The sequence below is a fragment of the Podarcis raffonei genome, chromosome 8, assembly GCF_027172205.1.
Source record: "Podarcis raffonei isolate rPodRaf1 chromosome 8, rPodRaf1.pri, whole genome shotgun sequence".
NCBI lineage: Eukaryota > Metazoa > Chordata > Lepidosauria > Squamata > Lacertidae > Podarcis > Podarcis raffonei.
The window spans coordinates 14,338,327-14,360,675 of record NC_070609.1 but is presented as its reverse complement, the minus strand read 5'-3'; the positions used below and the strand labels follow the sequence as shown (position 1 = coordinate 14,360,675).

Genomic DNA, 22,349 nt, shown 5'->3' with positions numbered 1-22,349 from the left:
TGGCTGAGATAACCCAATCAGATGGGGTGGGGAGTAGAAATAATAAAATTATTATTATTACTATTAAGAGGAATCCTTAGATGGAGGCCATTTTGAGGGGCTATTTTGTAGGTGGCTTCAGGGCTTTTGCCCTTGCCTATTTGGCTCTAAATTGCTTTCTTGAGTGCCTTCATCATTTACATTGTAAATTGTAAATTATCTATATCGAAAAATAAATCTGAGAAGTGTTTATCAACAACTAATGAGATCATAGACAATTCCTTCACTGAGCTTTGAATTTCAGTATGTTCCTCTTTATCTTGGTGGTGAACAAACAACACCCATTCCCGGACCTCACTGAACCATTTGTTCCCAAGTGTTGCCTGCGACATGAGACCATGGCCTATAAATAACAGCACGTAAGACTCTACCTGCATCAATTCCCTTGTTGATCCATCTCTGCTCTGAGTCTCCTAATCTTTCCAGAATGATGAAGGCACTCCTGAGCGCATGCCTCCTCTTGGTCCTGCTTTCTCCAGGTAAGATGGGGAACATTTAATTACCTTTAGAGGACACTGAAAAGAACTCGCAGCTAGGGAGAGAAGGGGAGTTAGAAGTGCAGATCAACACCCCAGAGAGCAAGGAGGGCAGGGTTACCAAGAGAAAGTAGCAGAGAATTAAGTCATGAATATTTCTTGTGTTGTCATTATGATGGGCCCGAAGACCCTTTTCCCCCTGGCACCGTTGGGCCCGTTCTCTCACTTAAGTATAGTGCACCCAACTCACAGAACACCAATCCCACGGATTTCCACAGTCTACCTGAGATTATCTTGTAGGGGATTTGCATGAAGTAAAACTTAATAATTAGGAGTCTCGGGCAGGATTTGCTCAAATAAACAATAACAATTTTATTTAACAAGGAAGTTCATGACACGAGTAGATAAAACTGAGGATACTTCAGTTTACAATGTTATTTCACTTCAAGGTTTTCTCACTTGTGTCACACTTAATACTTTGGTTATTAACAAGGTGGTACTTTCTGTCAGTTACACACCCCTAGACAACCCTGCTCCTGAGGCACTCCAAGGTTTCACTGGTTTGGGAGTCTTCTCTTACTAGAAGAATCTCTCCCCTCCTGACTGGAATGAGACCTAAGTAGACTGTCTCTTTACAGCTTCTACTTCTCCTGCCTCAACCTCAGCCCCCCAGTTAATTTCTGGCCTAAATACTCTTACAGGACACCACACACTGTCCTTCACTCTAAGCTCAGAGACTCCTTTCTCTAGCATGTGATATTTTCCTCAGAGTGGATGTTTCTGCCCAGAACCAACTCTCACTCCCTATCTTCCCACCTATCCTCTCAATCCCAACCTACTCCAAAACCTCCTCCCAACACTCCCTCCAAAACTCACTCCTCCTTTCTCTCGAAATCCTCTCCTTTTCATCTCCCCCTCCTGGAACATTGGCCAATCAGAGGGTGTCGTACATTAACCCTTTTCTGGCATGGGGAAAAGAAAAAGAAAATTCTTGGGGACCCAACCTGCCCCAGCAAAAACAAACTTTTCCTTCACAGTCATCGGGATAAATGATGTCATAGAGATAAATAATGAATACCTCACAGGAATCTTCTGAGGATTAAATGAGGAGGGGAAAACTATGTACACAGCCTTGAGCTTCTTGGAGGAAGTGGATGCAGATAAAAAAATAAATTGGAAAAATAGAAACTGAAAGTTAGTTAAATTGATACATTGGTTCACCCCTAGTCCAGGATCCTGTCCTCACACTGGCCAACCCAATGATTATGGGAAGCTCACAGGACCTCAGTGCAACAATACTCTGGCTTACTGTGAGTTCCAGCAACTGATATCTGAAATATGCAACTTTTTATACTGGAGTAGTACATAGGCATCATGTTTAGCAGACATTGAGAGTCTTATTTTCCATCAATTTGTTTAATTCTCTTCTAAAGCCATTCAAATTGGTGGCATTGACTACCTCTTGTAGAAAATTCCTCCCCCCCCCCAAAAAAAATTAATAGTTTTCCAAATTTATAACAAACAAATAGAAAAAAGAACACCAAAAAACAAACAAACAAACATTTATCCTAATTTAATAGTTTCACTTTTGTTAACATTGTTGGGTGACTTCCTTGAGTCCCCCTGGCTAAGTTTCCATATAAGTCATTGTAGCAGTTTTCCAAAACTATTTTCACAAATAATTACTTAGTCAATTAACATCTTTCTTTCTTTTCATTTTAACATAACATAGTATTCTACAACATCACATATGTAAATCCTAGGCCTATCTGATACTCGCAAGTAATTCTATTTAGGTTATCTTAACATATTTAGCTAAGTAGTCTTTGAATTTCTTCCATTCCTCTTGGCACTCCTCCTCCTTCTGGTCGCGAACTCTTCCAGTCAGGTCGGCTAGCTTTCAAAAGTCCATCACCTCCATCTGACACTCCTCCACTGTTGGAACTTCTTGTGATTTCCAATTTTTGGCCAACAAAATTCTAGCTGCAGTTGTGGAATACAAAAACAATCTGACATCTTTCTTGGGCAATTCCAAACCTGTTATTCCAAGTAGAAAGGCTTCTGGTTTCTTAATAAATGTATATTTCAACATTTTTTTCAATTCATTATAAGTCTTTTCCCAGAAGTCTTTCACCTTGGGATATTATAGAAAATTCCATAGTTTAATTGTGGTAAGAGGTAATCAAACAGTGGAAAGAAAATGTACTGTATTTAAGTGAGAGTCTGGATGGGAGAAAAAGTGGGTCGTGGGAAAGGGAGAGTTCAACTCCCCACTTCTTAGAAACAATTAAACCAGTGTTGTGGGCAACGGCTTTGAGAGTTTTAATTAATGAGTGTTATACTCATTTCCTTTTATTTTACTCTATTCTGTTAAAATGCTTTTAAAATGGAACCCCTTTTAATTTAGAAGTTTTAATTTACTATCACCTCCTCCTCTTAGTCTCATTAAGCAAACTGCAAAACCAACCAATATAATAATGTTAATGATCATAATAATCCATGAAGTAAACTTTTGCTTCTGTCTTCAGTATTACCTCTGGACTGCAGATATGCTTATAACAAGACTGGAATGACATACAATGGCTATGATAAAACAACTTGTAACTCCAAGGAAGATTCCTGTGTTGCCAGTGTTCTTCGTACAAATATAAGTAAGATTTTCCTGCCTCTTTGTCTTTTGCTGTTGGATTAGATCCAGGTTAAGATTGTTGAACTTTAAGGGTTCTACTAACATATAGAAGTCTATGCTAGGGCAACTCACCCATGAAAAAAGTGAGTTGAGGAAGCTGTCGCACTTCAGCTATAGATGAATTAGAACTCCCATCAGCTTCAGCTAGCCTGGCCACCAGTCAGGGCTAATGGGAGATGTAGTCCAACAACATCTGGAGGATCATAGCTTCCCAATCCTGAAGTAAGCAATGCCTTGCATATGAAAATGGGGAATCTAACATCACCTGATCACAACCAGTGGATGAATCTGCATGCTTATCTCCAAGTTGGAGAACTTGATTACTTTCAACCAGAAATCCCTATTGATGTGATCCCCTTGCCAGTGTGGTGTAGTGGTTAAGAGTGGTAGACTCGTAATCTGGTGAACCAGGTTCGCGTCTCTGCTCCTCCACATGCAGCTGCTGGGTGACCTTGGGCCAGCCACACTTCTCAGCCCCACTCACCTCACAGAGTGTTTGTTGTGGGGAAGGAAGGGAAAGGAGAATGTTAACCGCTTTGAGACTCCTTCGGGTAGTAATAAAGCGGGATATCAAATCCAAACTACTACTACTACTACCCTTCTTCTTCTTCTTCTTCTTCTTCGTCTTCTTCCTTGTTCCTGATTAACCCACCCCTTCTACCGTGGAGGACATGGGTGCCATTTCTGGTTTGTTTGAGGTGCCAAAATGCCTTGGGGCAATCCTGGGTGGGATGGTGGTGCTCACTTGACCATCTGTTCCAACATCACTGCTACATTCTTGGAGGGAGAGGGGCAAGTGGGCAGTAAGGTTGGTGCAATGCAAGTGTCTTGCCAAGTGTCTTGTGTTCAACAACAGGAGTTCCGTGAAACATGCCCCAAACCTGCAAACTGTTATGATCGACTAGCAGAGAGAGTGCAGTGTATGTCAGATGTATTTTCAGATGTATAGGAGAAGGCATGAGTCCTCGTGCTTGAAATTTGATGTGAAATGAAGTTCTGCATACATTCCAAATTTAAAGCATTATACAAATTAATTGCAAACATAAAAACAGAGGCTGGTCCTATGGATTAAGGAGGCAAGAGACTACTGCTTGTGGCAGAGAGCTGAACTCATAAATGCATGCAGAAAACTATTCTGTTCCACCAGGGTTATGCAGATCATTAAGAATAGATCTTTCCACATGTTGGCTATTTGCAGATTAGTTGCGCTGCAGAAAGCATGCTGGGGAGACCACACATTACAAGGAACACAAATATAACTTTTGCTAGGTTTTAATAACAAAAACTCCTTTTACATTAATTATAATATATCAATAAGCATGACCCATCCACCAAGGCAGTGAGAGAGCTAGGTGCTGCTTTTTATATACTATACTCAACAGCTTAATTACCACACCTTAACAGCACCTGCTATACTGCTTCACAGCTGTAAAACTAGGTCACGTTATTTGCTCTGGCCCTTAAAGAAATACACATCTTGTGGAACAATAACGAACCTTCAAATTTAAATAAACCATTCAACCTACACTGGTTAATTGATATCTATCTATTTACTTTTAATGTTTTTTTTATTGTATCTCTTATGTATTATTACTGAAAATCATTTTGATATTTTTTCCTTTTATGTTATAGCAGTGCACACGCATTTAAACAAACAAACAAACAAACAAACAGCACCTCACTTTAGATTGCCAAATTTAATAATACTTTCCATATTGTTAGTTTGAAAAGGTCCTGATTCAGGCATCAAAGAAAATTGGAACCATTACAATGAATGTGCCTTAGGAGCAATAGTCCTGAATATATTCCCCAGATCTAGATATTTCTTTCAATTTCTTTTTCATAGTAGAACTCCGAGCGCAACTTTTGAATAAATGCACGTCATCCGACAATTGTTTCTCAGGCAATTACAGCTTCACTGCAGGGGATGGTAAATTCTTTGAGATGAAGAAGCACTGCTGCAACACTGAACTGTGTAACAATGCAACTCTCAGCCGTAAGTTTCTGTATAATTTTAAAATCCACAACATGTTAGGGCTTTGCATTGGATTTGGCCAAAGGCTGGATACGTAGTCAGTCAGCAGTACTCAGAGGACCTGGGCCTCATTCAAAAGGGGTGAGCAGCCCCAGATGGCTATATGAGTTGAGCAGCTCAGCACTATTAGGGCCTCTCAAGGGGTGGAGAGGCAGGCAGGACGAAGAAGCAGGCATGAGGAGAAACTGTGAAGAAGAGGGACCTACTGGGCAGCTACATCTCTGCCTGAGAAGGGATGGGTTCCCTTTCCAACCAGGCCTCTCCTTTTTTTAATTTAATATTTATTAGGATTTTCAAAAAACACACAACAAACAAAAACAAGAAATAAACAAAACAAAAGAGAAAAAAACAAACACAAAAATACAAAATATTCAAAACTTAACACCAATAAAAACACATAAAAGTTTCTGATACTTATTGTTCTTAACCTTATTTCTCAGACCTCCTCACACCTCCCCTTCTTGTATTCCCATTTAAATTGTCAGTTCAGCAAGTCCTTAACTTATTTCTTTACCTTAACTTATACATTTATTCTAACTTACTATTGTTTTACTTTCCTTCTTTTTTCCATTTCCTCCATTTATTTTTAACAATCTTATTTTCAATTAATTTAAAAAGAAAAAACCAATTTTACCTTATTAAAAACACACATCCATACTTATACCCCATTAATTATTCTTAAACCTTTTTCCTGAAGTCGACCGACATTTCCCTTCCACGATTTGCCCAATTTCCTTACCATTAACTAAATTATAAAAAACAAATTATCCTTATACACCCTTTGGATTCCCAACCTCCGCCCACCCTTTTCCCGGTTCCAGACCCCAACCAATGTCCATCAGTCTTTATGTTATTTATTTAGCCTGGAGATCTCACGACTTCCGGGTTGGCGCCATTGTTTAATGGCGGATTCCCTCCGAGCTCCGGAGGGAATCGGCTCCGTAGCGTCTGGGTCTGGCCGCTGCGGCGAAGCGGGGACCCTTAAAATCACAGGCGCGGATGCCTGTGAACACAGAGACTCGGCGGGCACCATTTGCGCCCCCCCAATCTGCGACGGAGCCTTTTTAAAGGCTTCGGAACGGAGGCAGGGTGAGGCGTGGTGCTGAGAGTACTCCCTCGCCTACGGAGTGAAGCCGCAAGCCATAGACAGAGAGCGCCAACTTCTTCCAAGATCGATTGGACTCTAAAATATAAACCCGTGAGTAATACGGAGATTGGGACTTTATAAAAAATTTTAATTCTGGATTTGGAACGAGCGGGAAGGGGCTAAAAAGGAAGTCACCCCCCCCTCTTTGTAAACAATTTAAAGCAAAGGACTGAGCAGCTAAGGTCGAAAGAATTTGCTTCTTGTTTTTTTTAATGAAAAGATTTTGATTTCACGGTTTTGACACTATAAGAAGATTTACTGGAGGATAAAAAGAACTTGGGGACTGAAATTTTACCCCCCCCCCCAGACCCGGGAACGCCCTATGAGAAAGCCTGGTGTATGGAAGATTTTGACAGCTGTCAAGTGAGCTGTTAGTCAGCTAGCTGTCAGCTGGAAAAAGAAAACATTGTTTCTGCTGTTTCTGCTGGTTTATTTGGTACAACTTTGTTAAAAACAAGGAGGGCTGATACAAAATAACTGGACTTTTGGTTTTGAGCTGAAAGGAACATTAAGGAACTAAAATCCCTCTAGAGGGGGAATAAGGACATTACACTACAAAAATGACTGGAGTATGTAAATTCCAAGCAGAACTAGACAGAGTTTTCGTTCTCTTGGGAAACTTGAAAGATGAATACAATGCTTTGTCTACAAACGTATCATTACTACACTGGACAGTAAACAACAGCTTGGAGCCTGTTAAGGACTTGAAACAGGAAGCCTATTTAACTGAACAAATAAATGAAACTGAAAGCGTAGAAACGATGGAGCAATGTGTTGTTTTTGAAGAAAATGAAGGAGGAGCAGGAGATTTGCAGGAGTTAAAGGAGAGTTACAACATGAGGCCTGACATGATGACAAAAAAGGATAATAAAAATTGGATGTGGAAAGCCTGGTCTGAATGGGAATCTGGAAAATGGAAAGATCTCCTCGGGAGGAGACCTGAAGACCTGAGGATTACAAATTGGTTGAAGGTGAAAGCTGGAGCTTTGGGGACATTTGGATCTGTAAGAAATCTGAAACAAGAGTTGGAGCACCCCATAGGCTTTGCTTTTAAGTATGGAGGACTGGCTGGAAGCAACATGGATTCTGTTGGGCCGGAGCCCCTCCGAGACTTGGGGCTTAACATTAAGGATCATCAAAGAGACCGGCGGAAAGGAACTGAGAGAGATATAAGGGCAACCAGGCCTCTCCTGAATCTGTCCCAGTGTCAATCTTAAACCCAGACAGGGTCTAGATAATCCTTTCATCCAATAATACTTGCAGGTTCCCCACCAAAACTGTAAAGCCCTTGGGTGAATTACAATAATATAACATACAGGTACAAAAACAAATAAAACCATTAACATGCTCACTATACTTTTGATTTTGGCAGTTCCTGATCGCAACATGCTGGCTGAAAATGGCCTGAAGTGCCCAGCCTGCTTCTCCGAAGGAACCACACAGTGTAAAAGTGAGAAGACCATCAACTGCCTTGGGAATGAGACCCAGTGTGTTGTTTTTAAAGGAGCTCTTCATATAGGTAACATTGCTACTCAGACAGGGGGGAAGGGCCTAGTCATTGGCTGGGTTATACAAACTCCCTCCTGTTCTCCTATTCTCCCTCCCCCCGTCTTCCCTTTCCCTTGCATATTACTAAAAATGTGAGAGGGATCACATCTCTCACTGGCCCCACTCTGCAACCATCCTTAATGTTTTGCCTACCTGGACTGTGTCCCTTAACTCTCATAATGCCACTTACTTGTCCAGAAAGAGTATTCAAGGCGAGATGTGTATATAAAACACCGTTCTGAACAAAAGTAAAAAGTGCATTCATTGCTTCACCCCAGTTGCTTCTGGGTCTCTCCACCATTGGGTTGTAGTCCAGGACAAAATGTGTCCCTCTTGCTCAAAAAGCATATTTATTATGTAAAAGGCATGTAATAAGTTTCCTTAAATTCTGTGACAATGAGCAGTGTCTGGCTAACTCAGCCATTAGTGCAAGGATTTACAGTTGTGCAACAGGATTTCCGCTCTCTTCTGCCTGTATGGGTTCTGTATCTTCCCAAAATCTGCTCCACAGAATTGGGGAAAACCCCAGAATGTATTTAGGTGGACAAATAGAGGGAGGATATACTCAGTTCCACAAGCATACATCATTTTGCTGATGTCATGATTTAGCTACATTAGTAAAGATATAGCATTTTTTATTTATTAAAACACTGTGACACCAGATGGCATGATGGAATCCCATCTTTCGTCATTCGCATTTGCTTGTATGAAGTTTGCAATGCATTTAACTGAATCGCACTTTTGATGTGTCTAGATCCAGCCTTAGATGGATACCTCCCTATCAACATAGTTTTGAGGAATAATGCTGTTTGGAGACAAGGCAAATTTGCCAAATCCCTCCTTTCTGAAAAGAAGAGGGTATTTGGAATGAACGGGGGAAGGGAATCTGGGTTGATTTGCCCCATAAAGGAAGAGGCAGAATCAAGGCCCTTCGAGCTGCTTCTGCCCTACATTCTTTCTTCTTATCCTTCTCCTGCCCTTTATAGCCTGGGCTGTGCAAATTTCTCTTCTAAGGGCTGAGTAAGAATTCTGAGAGGAGTTCCTAATTGGCTTTTGCAGTACCCCCTTTTCACTTACTTCATGTTAGATGGGTTTAACATGAAACTTGTAAAATAAAAGGAGGATTCACTGGATGCTTAGATCACAGTTTGGGACAATGAGGAAGCCTCAGTGGGCATCCAACCATCCTGAGAGACAATGGAGTGCACCTCCAGCTTTTTGCTTGTGTGGCTGTTGACTCATGCCAGGTTCAAACACTCAAGGCTCCCACACCAGTGAAGGGAGTATTGTTTTCAAATCTTGCTGTGTGGCCACAGCATGTGGCTTTTAACATGCCCAGGAGATGGTAGGGATAGAATTCCTCTCCTTGTTTCTTTTTTCTTTTTTGCAACTGACATGCACACAAGAATTTGATTTGGTTAATCTTGTTAATTAGGCCTGTTTTCAAATCCTCTTATTTCATTATATTTTATAAATATAACCTGTTTACTAATAATCTTTGTGTCTTGAGACTCCTTTGGGTATGATGGCAATTCTGAATTACATATGAGTTATTTTTTTACCTTAACGTCTGATGTTGAAAATTTTGTATATTCATGTTCCAATGAAATTATGATATTTTTCAGATTTTTTAAATATACACATTTTAAAACTAATTAAAATTCTCATTCACTGTCACAGGGTAAAGGTCCCTGGTTAAAGGACTTAGTCAATATTTGTTTTCTTTTCCCTCAGCTTTTGCTAGGCTCCACCGTATCACGTTCCAAGGTTGTGGAACAACAGATTTTTGTGCCATTCCGAAAAACAGAAGAAGACTTGGATCTGGGGAATTTGGCCTTTTTATTACCCAAAAAAGATGTTATACTGCTTCAGGAATCTCACGCCAGCCTGAACATGAAGGGTAAAAAGGACAGTGTGGACCTCCTCCTTGTGTAGTGCAAAATCCATGGCAATGAGGGGGAATTGGAAGCCTAGTGGTGAAATCGAAGACTTAGGATCTGTGGATCTTTCTTTTTTGCTTTTGGTGGAGGTAAAGGGAAGCAAGGGGCAGAGAAAAATGGGTCAAAATGTGGGGATTGTAGATTCTAACTACAAAGAACCCTGTAGTGTATCATTAACAAATAGTTAAGTTTTCATCATGATCATTACAAAACAAAATAAATGGTTATGGGAAATAAAATTTTGATTCTTAGTTCCGATTCAGATGCAAATGCAATTATTATTTATTGGTTTAGCTGAAGCAATTGCAAAATCAAAAATACATAAAACAGGATAAAAGCAGAATTATTTTTTCTCCTTATAATCGTCACTGTAAAGGCAGAACAGACCACTTTTTCAGAGGTGTATGGGCACTTGTCCCTTAATAAAAAGTTTATCATATACCTATTCCATCTCTCATTTGGGAGGTTTAAATATTTGAACAAAACTTCTCTTAAGTCCTCATAGATGGGACCAACCAGCAAGTAGTTGGGTAAATATTTAGGAACCTTATCTCCATGTAGGCAAACTTTTTCTACATAGGGAATCCAGCAATAGCATCCTTCAACTATGACAGACTTCAGACACTGGAGTCACAGAGCTATAAATGCTTTTCCCCATTTGGTGTTTGTGATGCAGGTTACATAGTGAGGGTGCTGAATGTGTAGTTTGGCATATCAAGGTGCAGGATGGTCCCACCCATGAAGCAAGGTGTGGTGACCATCTTAGGTGGCTGGATCCATAGGAGCTGTCAGGAACATGCCCCCCCCCCCAGCACAGCAGGACAGTCAGCCTCAGAAATTGAGCTGAGCTAGCAAAGGGCTAACTCTGCAGACGCAAGCTGTCTGTTTGAGTTTAGAGAGGACAGCCCACCCCTCCTTCCCAGAGAATTATCTGCTTGTTCTCAAGAGGAAGAGAGGAAGTGTTGGAAGCCAGGCAACCATCAGATAAGCTAGAGTCTGAGGCAGTGTCTTCTGGGGAAGAAAGGTAAAAAAGGTAAAGGATCCCTGGACGATTAAGTTCAGTCATAAGCAACTATGGGGTTGTGGCACTCATCTCGCTTTCAGACCAAGGGAGTCAGCACTTCTCCACAGATAGCTTTCTGGGTCATGTCGCCAGCATGACTAAACCGCTTGTGGTGCAATGGGACACTGTGACGGAAACCAGAGCACACGGAAATGCCATTTACCTTCCCACCGCAGCAGTACCTATTTATCTACTTGCACTGGTGTGCTTTTGAACTGCTAGGTTGGCAGGAGCTGGGACAGTACAACGGGAGCTCACCCCGTGATCGGCAAGCCCAAGAGGCTCAGTGGTTTAAACCACAGTGCCACCTGCATCCCTCTGGGGAAGAGACAGGCCCGCCATTCAGTCCCTGAATGAGGAGACTGGAGAAGCTTTAAGAGCAATGGAAGGGAAGGAGAAGAAAGGCGGGATTTTGGCGTTCATGGATACGATGTTCCAAGACCCCCAGAGGCAGACTGCCGCTTCCAGGCAATTGCTTAATTTGAGGCAGGGGAGCAGAACAATGATGCAATTTTGGGCGGAGTTCAATATGTGGTGGCAACAGCTGGAGTGGGGGGAGAAGCCCCTCGTGGCATTGTATCGAGCCCGGCTTAATGGGGACTTACTGGATGAGCTGGCCAGGACGCACACTCTCCTCATTAGAGAGCATGGTACAGGCTTCTCTCTGCAACTAGATCACCACACTATGGAATGAAGGATCAAAAGGAGGGGGCCAGGCGGGCAGCCATTAAAAATGACATTTCTGCACGAATGTTTGGCAATATGCCCAGAGAGGAACTGGGGGAGGCAGGCTCCAGACTTCACCAGCAGAGCGAGAGTGAAGGAGAAGAAAGAGGCTGTGCCTTGTCTGTGGCACGCCATGCTCTGGATATGTTTTTCTTGTAAACAAACTTACATAAAACTGACAGAGAGTCCTTGCTGCTTATCAGGCGGCTTGCCTGCCACAGATCATTATAGGGGCAGCAGATCTGGCCTGCAAGGAATTCCTTGCCCATTGATGCTGCTACAGTGGGAGCAACAGCTGCACTCCTTAGAGACCAGATTTACACCTCCCCTCCCAAATCAGGTCACCTCTTCAGTGGACTCTTGGAAAATTAGGAGGTGTTGCTTGTCTCCTCCATTCCTTGTTTCCTGTGGAGATATATATATATATATATAATCTTTATTGAGGTCCAAAAACCCATAGAACAACTTCAGAACAAAATACAGTTGAGACAGCCAACCACAAAAGATAGAGAGAAACTGAGGCAGTCATTTTGTTTTGCCTCCAGCTTGATGATCTTTGTTTCTTTTGACCAACTAAAACTCATTGAACACAACAGGGCTAGACTGTGCTCTGCATACCCCTTGAGATTCATCCGCAGTAACAGAGGGGTCAAGTTTCCAGTGGATGCAAGCAATTTCATCCTCAATATTTTTTGCAAACAAGCCACAGCATTGACAAGTCACAAGCACCCTCCCTGGGTCCCAATGACATGCCCTCCCCATTTTCACCTTGGAGAATTTCTCACCCAGCCTCTCACCCTGGGAGATGGCCACTTCTCCACCTCTCAACCTGGTTACTGGCACCAGGTTGAGATTTTCCTCTGGGCCCAAGCACACATGCATTTTGTATGAAGGTGCAAAGCCCTTCTTTCACACTCTGTGAAACATAAATGCACAGAGTTTTTTTAAAAAAACTGGGCAACTGCACGCCACCTGCTTGTGACTCCTGAGCCTTCCCTGATCTCCTTCCCCTTCCCCCTTTGTTTGACAGATCAGGGGAGGCTCGGGAGTAACGGGCTGACGGCCATTGCCCAGAAGGGGCCAGCCTGGGAGTGCAGTTGGCTCTGCTTGGTTTCAGGAGCTGCTTGCTGTTTGCTGCCGTGGTGCCACAGTAGAGAGCAACTCCTGAAGCCAGCCAAAGCCAACTGTGCTAACAGGCTGGCTCTGGGCTGCTGAGGCTGCCGCTGCCACATTTCCCAGGGACAGATTTGCAAATCTGGGGACATTCCAGGGACAGAATTTGTCCGGGGACAGATTTGCAAATCGGGGGACTCTCCCCGGGAACCGGGGACATCTGGTAACCCTACAATAGGAGGTGCTACTGATCTCCTCCCACTCTTGTTTCCAATGTAGCTCTTTGTTCCTCACCTCTTGCATTCTTCCTGATGTCGATCTTAACTCAACCCTTCTTTCCTGGAATGGAGAGGCACAATTTTGTGGTTTGCCTCATCTGGCAACATGTCTTGGGGAAGCCTTGCCAAGGAGCACATTTGACCAGACAGGCAGAAGTATGATTAGCACAGAAATAATGATTTAAAATATGAGATTTCCTGAACTCATCCAGCTCATCTCTCCTGAAATTGAACTATAGGCCAGGGCATGACAACCGGTCTGTCTGTCTCTCCTAGATGCCTTCAGACAGGGTGCCATAGACAGTGTCCCGTCCCCCAAATTCCACGGACTGAGCAACCTGGCAGGAAACCTTGGTCATGCTTACAACAGGCACCACTAGTTTAAGGATATTACCTCCTGTCAATTGCTTATGCCTAACCCCCCAGAGTTTGATGGATGATGTCATATGATAAAGGAGGAGGAGGAGGAGGAGGAGGGTTTGGAGTTGATATCCAGCTTTATCACTACCCTACGGAGTCTCAAAGCGGCTAACAGTCTCCTTTCCCGTCCTTCCCCACAACAAACACTCTGTGAGGTGAGTGAGGCTGAAAGACTTCAGAGAAGTGTGACTAGCCCAAGGTCACCCAGCAGCTGCATGTTGAGGAGCGGGGACACGAACACGGTTCTACTGCTCTTAAACACTACACCACATTGGCTCTCTTAACCCTTAACATAGCCACAAATCACACACAATATCACCGCTGAATATCGCCTCCTCGTGGCAGCAAACAATCCAACCAATCATGGTGTTTGGGGGGTGGGGACAGTGTGGTAAAATATCAGCTGGTTGGCTGGCGTACAAATCCCCCAATGCTGCTTGGCCAGCAAGTGCTCTAGGGAGCGTTTCTTGCCCACGGTGCTGTGGGGAGGGTGGAGCAGCTGCCCACTTTGCCAAAACCCAGGATCGGCCCTGCTGGGGTGATGGTGCATGTGCCAACAGAGAGGGCCACCAGGCCATTGTTTGCAGGATCATGGAGAACTCTAAGAGATCAGCTTCCTCTAATGATGGCTGGAGTCAGTGGCGGAGGAAGACTTTCCAGCACCCAGGGAGGGGTGCCGAGAGACAGGGCGAACCGCCTGGCAGTGCACGCGCAGCGCCCACACCGACAATGCCCTACAGCTGGGGGGGGAGGCAGTGGGCAGACAGTGTGGACCCTGCGGGCTCTTGAGATGCATGGCTTGGGCATGCTGCAGGCCCTGCGGTGAGTGCCACCTGCAATATTGTCACCACCCATCAGGGTGACACCCGAGGCGGACTGCACCCACCACACCACACTTCCTACGCCCCTAGCTGGAGTTTCTTTTCTTTCTTTCTTTTTTATTTTTTTTATTAGGCTTTTGGTCCCTTTGGAGAAGCAGTCTGGGCATGTGTCAGCGCTGCCCAAGGTCCCAGCTCACACAAGACCAACGCTGCTTCTTTCTCTAGTATAAAAGTCTTTATTGAAGTTCAGTTTCACTTCCACACGCGCAGCGTGCAACGCTACGTCTGTACCTTAGACCGCCGAAGCTCCATCTGAATCTCCTCCCCCCTGACACCAGTTTAAGATTCTAGCCTTACTCCACCTCTTCCTCTGTTCCTTCCTTCTCTGGGTCCGCCTGCTAGTCGGAGTCTCAGCCTTCCTAGACTCCTCTGACGCTGAGTCCCCTGACTCTTCCTCCTCCCTCCTTCGGGCTTTTGGACCTGGCTCCCAATCCGGATCTTCTGCTGCCCCGCGCTCCTGCACATTTGAACTTGGCGCGCGCGCGCAGCCTCCCACTTTCCTTCTGACCGTTACACTTGTGTCACTGCTCCCTCTTTCGGGGAGGCTAGCTGGACCTGGCCTTCCCTCCGTTTCCCCATCTTCCGATGGGGGCGTGGTTATCCCTGACTCATCTTCTCTCCCCGCTGGAGGAGAGGCTGGTCCTGACTCATGTGACTCTTCCCCCCCACTGTGCTCTGGTGGGAGAACTGGTCCTGATCCTCCGCTGCTCCCTTGGGAGTCCCCGCTGGCCCCTTGTTTCTGGAGCGTCACCCCTGGGACTCCCCTTGCCCTTACCATAGACGCCCCCTTCTGGGAATCTTCTGATTCGCTGGAGAAGCTCATGGAATCTCTCGGGTCACTGTCATATTCCCCTACGCTCCCCTCGGATTCCTCTTCTCCGCTCTCTATTTGCTCTCTCCCCTGTGCTTCTGCTCCTGAGCCTCTGACAGCATGTTATATTATTGTAATTCACCCAAGGGCTTTACAGTTTTGGTGGGGCACCTGCAAGTATTATTCGATGAAAAGATTATCTAGACCCAATCTGGTTTTAGGACTGACATTGGGACAGATTCAGGAGAGGCCTATTTAATTTTTGTTTATTTATTTAAGTGTGTGCAGTGCAATATCATAAAAGGAAAAAATATCAAAATGTTTTTCACATAAACATTAAACACATAAAAGAGATAAAAGAACCCTTAAGTTAAACGATCTTAACCTGGATCTAATCCAACAGCAAAAGACAAAAAGTAAGGCAAATCTTACCCAGATTTGTACGCAGAACACTGGCAGAACAGGAATATTTATTGGAGTCACAACGTCTTGTTAAATTGCCATGTGGTGTCATTGTTGTTTCGGATATATCTGCACATCAGAGGTAATGCTGAGGACAGGAGCAAAATATTACTTTGTGGATTATTAACATCAGTATTATTTGGTTTTGTGGTTTGCTTAATGAGACACAGCGGAGGAGATGATAGTGAATAAAAATGTTTAAATTAAAAGCGGTTCAATTTAATAAGCATTTTAATAAAATAAAATAACACCCATTAATTAAAATTCTTGAAGCCATTATCCAGAACACTGGTTTAATTATTTCCAAGAGGTGGGGAGGTGAACCCTCCATTTCCCACGGCCAACTTTTCCTCCCATTCAGACTCTCACTTAAATATATTTTCTTCCCACTGTTTGGTTACAAGCTTAAATCTGAGCACAATTAAACTATGGAATTTTCTACAAGACATAGTGAATGCCACCAATTTGAATGGCTTTAGAAGGGAATTAGGCAAATTGATGGAGAATAAGACTCTCAGTAGCTACAAATCATGTGGCTCTGTCCCAGCTCCTCCAACCGAGCAGATTGAAAGCATACTAGTGCAAGTAGATAAAGAGGAACCTTTGTGACGGGAAGCTAAATGGCGTTTCTGTGGGCTCTTGCTTCCATCACAGTGTTCCATTACATCAGAAGTGGTTCAGTCACGCTGACCACATGACCTGGAAAGCTGTCTGTGGAAAATTGTCAGCTCCCTTGGCCTGAAAGCGAGATGAGAGCCGCAACCCCATAGTCGCCTTTGACTGGACTTATCCATCCAGGGCTCCTTTACCTTTTCCTTTTTTACTGTCACATCCAAAGTCTATGGGAAGTTGCTGGGTCCTTCATGGATAAAGAGCAATATACTGATCAAAGTGCAATGAAAGCCTCAAGGTACTGCTCAGGTGACTGCTCAGCTGCCAAACTAGACATAGCTGAGGGCTGTTGAAAGATGCCAGGGACACACTGGTATGCAGGGAATAGAATACAAGGACTCCAAGATCAACACTGAGAGCTGGTTAAATCATTTTCCGGGACTTAATCCCTCCTTGTTTTAATTATGTCAGATTGTTGGGACAGGGAGAGATACTTTGACTCGGCTATTCTGCTTAGTGATGACTGTCCTTGGCCACGTTGTCTTGAACTGAATCCAGCTAGCTGTTTATACCTGCTTCAAATCCCACCCTCCATTTTCAGAAGACAAGAAGAACCCTGTAGTGTAGCAGTATCCTACTTGGAGTGGCTGATCAGATGTCCATGGGTACAGGACTATCATAACAGGAGGGCAGTAGCCCACTCCCACTGTTCTCCCCCAGCAACTGGAAATAGTACATCCCTCAGAATTAATAGCCCCTGATAGCCTCTTCCATAAATGTGACTAGTCCACAGTTAGGTCTATCCAACTGTGGCTTTCATTGCTGATGTGGGTTTTCTCTAGCTCAGCCAGTAGAGCATGAGACTCTTAATCTCATGGTCGAGTCCCATGGGGGGAATTGAGGGGTTGGACTAGATGGCCCTTGGGGTCCCTTCCAACTCTACAATTCGATGATTAAACTGAAGAATTTTGCTGATGCAGATTATGCTTTGCTTCAGCAGAATTTCTGATGACCTGGAAAAGCTAAACTAATTTATCTAGGCCTATATAGCAATGCAACATCTTCCTTGATAGCCAAGGATGCTTCTCAAGTTTGTACCCCATCCCTCACTAATAAATATATTTGGCTGGAAGGATGGGAGGCAGGGGGAGGATATTTTAGCAGACCTTGCCCATACCTTTTGCTCATTCTCCATTTGTTTCTGGCAAGACTTACTGTTATGTACTGAGTTGAATAGGATCCAAACTGCAGCAGTCTGATTGGTCCTAGAACAATAGGATCCAAAAGGCAGCAGTCTGATTGGTCCTAGAACAATAGGATTCAGAATGCAGCAGTCTGATTGGTCCTAGAACAATGCAGCAGTATGATTGGTTGGCAGGAACCACCCAATCATGCTCCAGATAGAAGTGAATCCACAACCTGATTGGCTTACAGTAGAATTCCGGAATTAGCCAATCATGTGCAGCCCATTGTGTAAATAATGTATATAAAGCAGATACTTTGAGGGGACATTCATTCATTCCTCCTCACCACTATGAGCTGAATAAAGAGCACAAGCCTCAAGTGGTACCATAAGGGTTTTAAAATAAAACAGCTAATACATGTTATTAGTGGTTTGGCTTCCTTGGGTTAAAATTGAACTTGAGTCCGCAATACCCTCTTCTTAAACCCTCCTAGGCATGCACTGGTAAAACAGATGACCCAATCTTGCATATGACTTTCCAGATATGGATGCAACTTTGGCCCCTGTCTGTCCAGTGATAATCAATAACTTTCAGTTTGTATAGCCCAAGGATGTGGACAAGGTCCTTGGAAATGTGAGAGCTAATGCATGTGGCAAGCAGGAAAACTTAGGCTGTTTTTCTGGCTCGGAGTAAAAGAAAGGGATGGGGGAAGGATATAATGAAAGGCAAGGAGGGCTGGTGATGTCTCCCCCCCCAAGCTCCAACACACAGTTTGGCTGCTTCACTTACTAACATTCTTCAGCATCCTCACTGAACTCCCTTTCCCCAGCATTCATTTCAGGCTTTGACTTTTTCTGCTTAGTCTTCTACATCTTTAGGCATGCTGGGTGGGGCTCAGGAGGAATAAATGGATGCACGAGGGTGTCGCGAATTCCTCACGGCGCTTTTTAGCGAAACGCTCAGAGTCCCAGGTTTTTCCAGTGCAGTCTTTTTAATGTGAGCTATATACAGGTATTTACAAAAACAGTCCATACAGAGTACCTGCTCCTTAAGGCAAACGAATACTCTCCACCACAGCACCCCGACACCACAGCACAACCACCACTTACTGTTGCACAGGCTTTCCTTTTAAAACAGGTGATAGCCAATCACATTAATCACACTCCTGCTGAGTCACTCTGACCCAGCACTTCGCAGAGTATTGCATCATCCTGTTGAAGCCTGCAGACTTACTCAGTATCCTGCGAATCCCAACAGAGGGCTGAGAAACTTGAGCCATCATTAAAATAACAGAAGCCTTTTTGTTAGGTAGAACAGGTGAAGAGTTACCAAGAGAAGAAAAAAGACTTTTTATGTATGCAACAACGGCAGCTAGAATGCTACCAGCCCAGTGATGGAAGGAAGGAGAAGTACCAACAAAAGAAGAATGGCAGATGAAACTGATGGAGTATATGGAGATGGCAAAACTGATGGGGAAGATCCGAAATCAGGAAGATCAAGTATTTACTAAAGGCTGGAGTAAATTTGTAATTTACTTAAAAGACCACTGTAAATGCTTAAAATATTTGGCAGGGATGTAAGGACACTTGTAATGTGGAATTATTTATGATAAATATGGTTAATTAATAGATAGATAATGGTAAAAGATGCGGCAAACATACATTTAAATATGGAATCCATGGAGGGAAGGAAGGAGGTCTGAAGGTTCAAAAGAACCTTTTATTTGAATGTTTGAAAAGGTTGTTTTATATATATATAATTATCAAAAAACTAATTAAAAAATACTGTAAAAAAGAAAGAATGAAAAAAACCCCACCAGCTAGGGGTGCAGGAAGCATGGTGTGGTGGTTGTGGTCCGCCTCGGGTGTCACCCTGAGGGGGGTGACAAAATGGCAGGCAGCACTCACCACAGGGCCTGCAATGCACCTGAGCTACACGTCTCGGATGCCCGCAGGCTCCGCACTCTCTGCCCTCCAGAAGTGCTGTCTGTGGACAAACGTTAGCTCCCTCGGCCTGAAATCGAGATGAGCACTGCAACCTCATAGTCTCCTTTGACAGACTTAGGACACTTGTAATGTGGAATTATTTATGATTATTATGGTTAATTAATAGATAGGTAAAGGTAAAGGGACCCCTGACCATTAGGTCCAGTTGTGACTGACTCCAGGGTTGAGGCGCTCATCTCGCTTTATTGGCCGAGGGAGCTGGTGTACAGCTTCCGGGTCATGTGGCCAGCATGACTAAGCCACTTCTGCCAAACCAGAGCAGCACACGGAAATGCCGTTTACCTTCCCGCCGGAGCGGTACCTATTTATCTACTTGCACTTTGACATGCCTTCAAACTGCTAGGTTGGCAGGAGCCGGGACCAAGCAACGGGAGCTCACCCCATCGTGGGGATTCAAACCACCAATCTTCTGATCGGCAAGTCCTAGGCTCTGTGGTTTAACCCACAGCGCCACCCACGTCCAAATTAATAGATAGGTAATGGTGAAAGATGTGGCAAATTACTTCACTGCTTCACCCCAGTTGCATTTGGATCTCTCCACCATTGGTTTGCAGTCCAGAACAAAATGTGTCCCTCTTGCTCAAAAAGCATATTTATTATGTAAAAGGCATGTAATAAGTTTCTCTAAATTCTGTGACAATGAGCAGTATTTGGCTAACTCAGACCATCAGTGCAAGGATTTACAGTTGTGCAACAGAATTTCTGCTCTCTTCTGCATGTATGTGTTCTGTATCCTCCCAAATGTATATAGGAGGACAAAGAGAGGGAGGATATACTCAGTTCCACAAGCATACATCATTTTGCTGATGTCACGATTTAGCTACATTAGTAAAGATATAGCATTTTTTATTTATTAAAACACTGTGACACCAGATGGCATGATGGAATCCCATCTTTCGTCAATCGCATTTGCTTGTATGAAGTTTGCAATGCATTTAACTGAATCACTTTTTTGATGTGTCTACATCCAGCCTTAGATGGATACCTCCCTATCAACATAGTTTTGAGGAATAATGCTGTTTGAAGACAAGACAAAATTGCCAAATCCCTCCTTTCTGAAAAGAAGAGAGAATTTGGAATGAATGGGGGAAGGGAATATGGGTTGATTTGCCCCATAAAGGAAGAGGCAGAGTCAAGGCCATTTGAGCTGCTTCTGCCCTACATTCTTTCTTCTTATCCTTCTCCTGCCCTTTATAGCCCAGGCTTTGCAAATTTCTCTTCTAAGGGCTGAGTAAGCATTCTGAGGGGAGTTCCTGATTGGCTCCTGCAGTCCCCCCTTTTCACTTACTTCATCTTAGATGGGTTTAACATGAAACTTGTAAAATAAAAGGAGGATTCTCTGGATGCTTAGATCACAGTGGTGCAATGAGGAAGGCTCAGTGGGCATCCAACCATCCTGAGAGACAATGGAGTGCACCTCCAGCTTTTTTTTGTGTGTGGCTGTTGACTCATGCCAGGTTCAAACACTCAATGCTCCCACACCAGGGAGTGAGTGTTGTTTTCAAATCTTGCTGTGTGTCCACAGCACGTGACTTTTAACATGCCCAGGAGATGGAAGGGATAGAATTCCTCCCATTTTATTCAACTCAGCTGCACACTAGAATTTGACCAGTTTAATCTAGTTAATTAGGCCTGTTTTCAGATCCTCTAATTTCATTATATTTTATAAATATAACCTGTTTACTAATAATCTTCATGTCTTGAGACTCCTTTGGGTATGATGGCCATTCTGAATTACATATGAGTTATTTTTTTTTATCTGAACTTCATGTTCAAAATTTTGTATATTCATGTTCCGATGAAATTATATTTTTCAGATTTCTTAAGTATACACATTTTAAAACTAACTTACTAAAATTCTCATTTAGCCTCACAAGCACAATCTCCTAGTCCCTGAGTAAAGGACTAATGTCAACATTTCTTTCCTTTTTTTTCTAGCCCCTTTTAATTGCCACATTTTCATGTTCCAAGGTTGTGGAACAACAAATTTTTGTGCCATCACGAAAAACAGAAGAAGACTTGGAAGTGGGGGATTTGTCCTTTTTATTACCCAAAAAAGATGTTATAATGCTTCAGGAATCTCACACCAGCCTGAACATGAAGGGTAAATAGGACAGTGTAGACATCCTCCTTGTGTATTGCAAAATCCATGACAATAAGAGGGAACTGGAGACCTAGTGGTGAAATCCTGGACTTCGGATCTGTGGTTCTTTTTTTTTCTTTTTTCTTTTGCTTTTGGTGGAGGTAAAGGGAAGCAAGGGGCAGAGAAAAATGGGTCAAAATGTGGGGATTGTAATTTCTACCTACAAAGAACCATATAGTGTATCATTAACAAATAGCTAAGTTTTCATTATGATCATTACAAAACAAAATAAATGGTTATGGGAAATAAAATTTAGGTTCTTAGTTCTGTTTCAGATACAAATGCAATTATTATTTACTGGTTTCACTGAAGCAATTACAAAATCAAATATACATAAAACAGGATAAAAGCAGAATAATTTTTTTTCATTATAATCATCACTGTCAAGGCGGAACAGACCACTTTTTCAGAGGTGTATGGGCACTTGTCCCTTTATAAAAATTTAATCATATACCCAATCCATCTCTCAGTTGGGAGAATTAAATATTTCAACAAAACTACTGTTAAGTCCTCATAAATGTCACAAACCAGCAAGTAGTTGGGTAAATATTTAGGAACCTTATCTCCATGTAGGCAAACTTTTTCTACATAGGGAATCCAGCGATAGCAACTTTCAACTATGACAGACTTCATACACTGGAGTCGCTGAGCTGTAATTGCTTTTCTCCATTTGGTATTTGTGGTCCTGGTTACATAGTGAGGGTGCTGAATGTGTAGTTTGACATATCATGCTGTCGGATTGTCCCACCCATGAGGCAAGGTGTGGCGATCATCTT

At 43.2% G+C, this 22,349-nt stretch overlaps 1 protein-coding gene across 1 annotated transcript; it reads left to right on the top strand.

Moving 5' to 3' along the window:
* The first annotated feature begins 436 nt into the window (after positions 1 to 436).
* LOC128418375 (phospholipase A2 inhibitor and Ly6/PLAUR domain-containing protein-like) lies at positions 437 to 21,538 on the top strand. Its single transcript, XM_053397985.1, has 4 exons — positions 437 to 518; positions 5,051 to 5,200; positions 7,759 to 7,905; positions 21,369 to 21,538. Exons 1-4 carry the CDS (start codon positions 467 to 469, stop codon positions 21,536 to 21,538), a joined length of 519 nt encoding a protein of 172 aa, XP_053253960.1. The 5' UTR covers positions 437 to 466.
* The last annotated feature ends 811 nt before the right edge of the window (positions 21,539 to 22,349 follow it).

Coding starts and splice junctions, on each gene's coding strand:
- LOC128418375 (XM_053397985.1), top strand. CDS start 467: ATGATGAAGGCACTCCTGAGCGCATGCCTCCTCTTGGTCCTGCTTTCT. Junction 519..5,050: donor CTTGGTCCTGCTTTCTCCAG/GTAAGATGGGGA, acceptor TCTTTTTCATAG/TAGAACTCCGAGCGCAACTT. Junction 7,906..21,368: donor TAAAGGAGCTCTTCATATAG/GTAACATTGCTA, acceptor TTTTTTTTCTAG/CCCCTTTTAATTGCCACATT.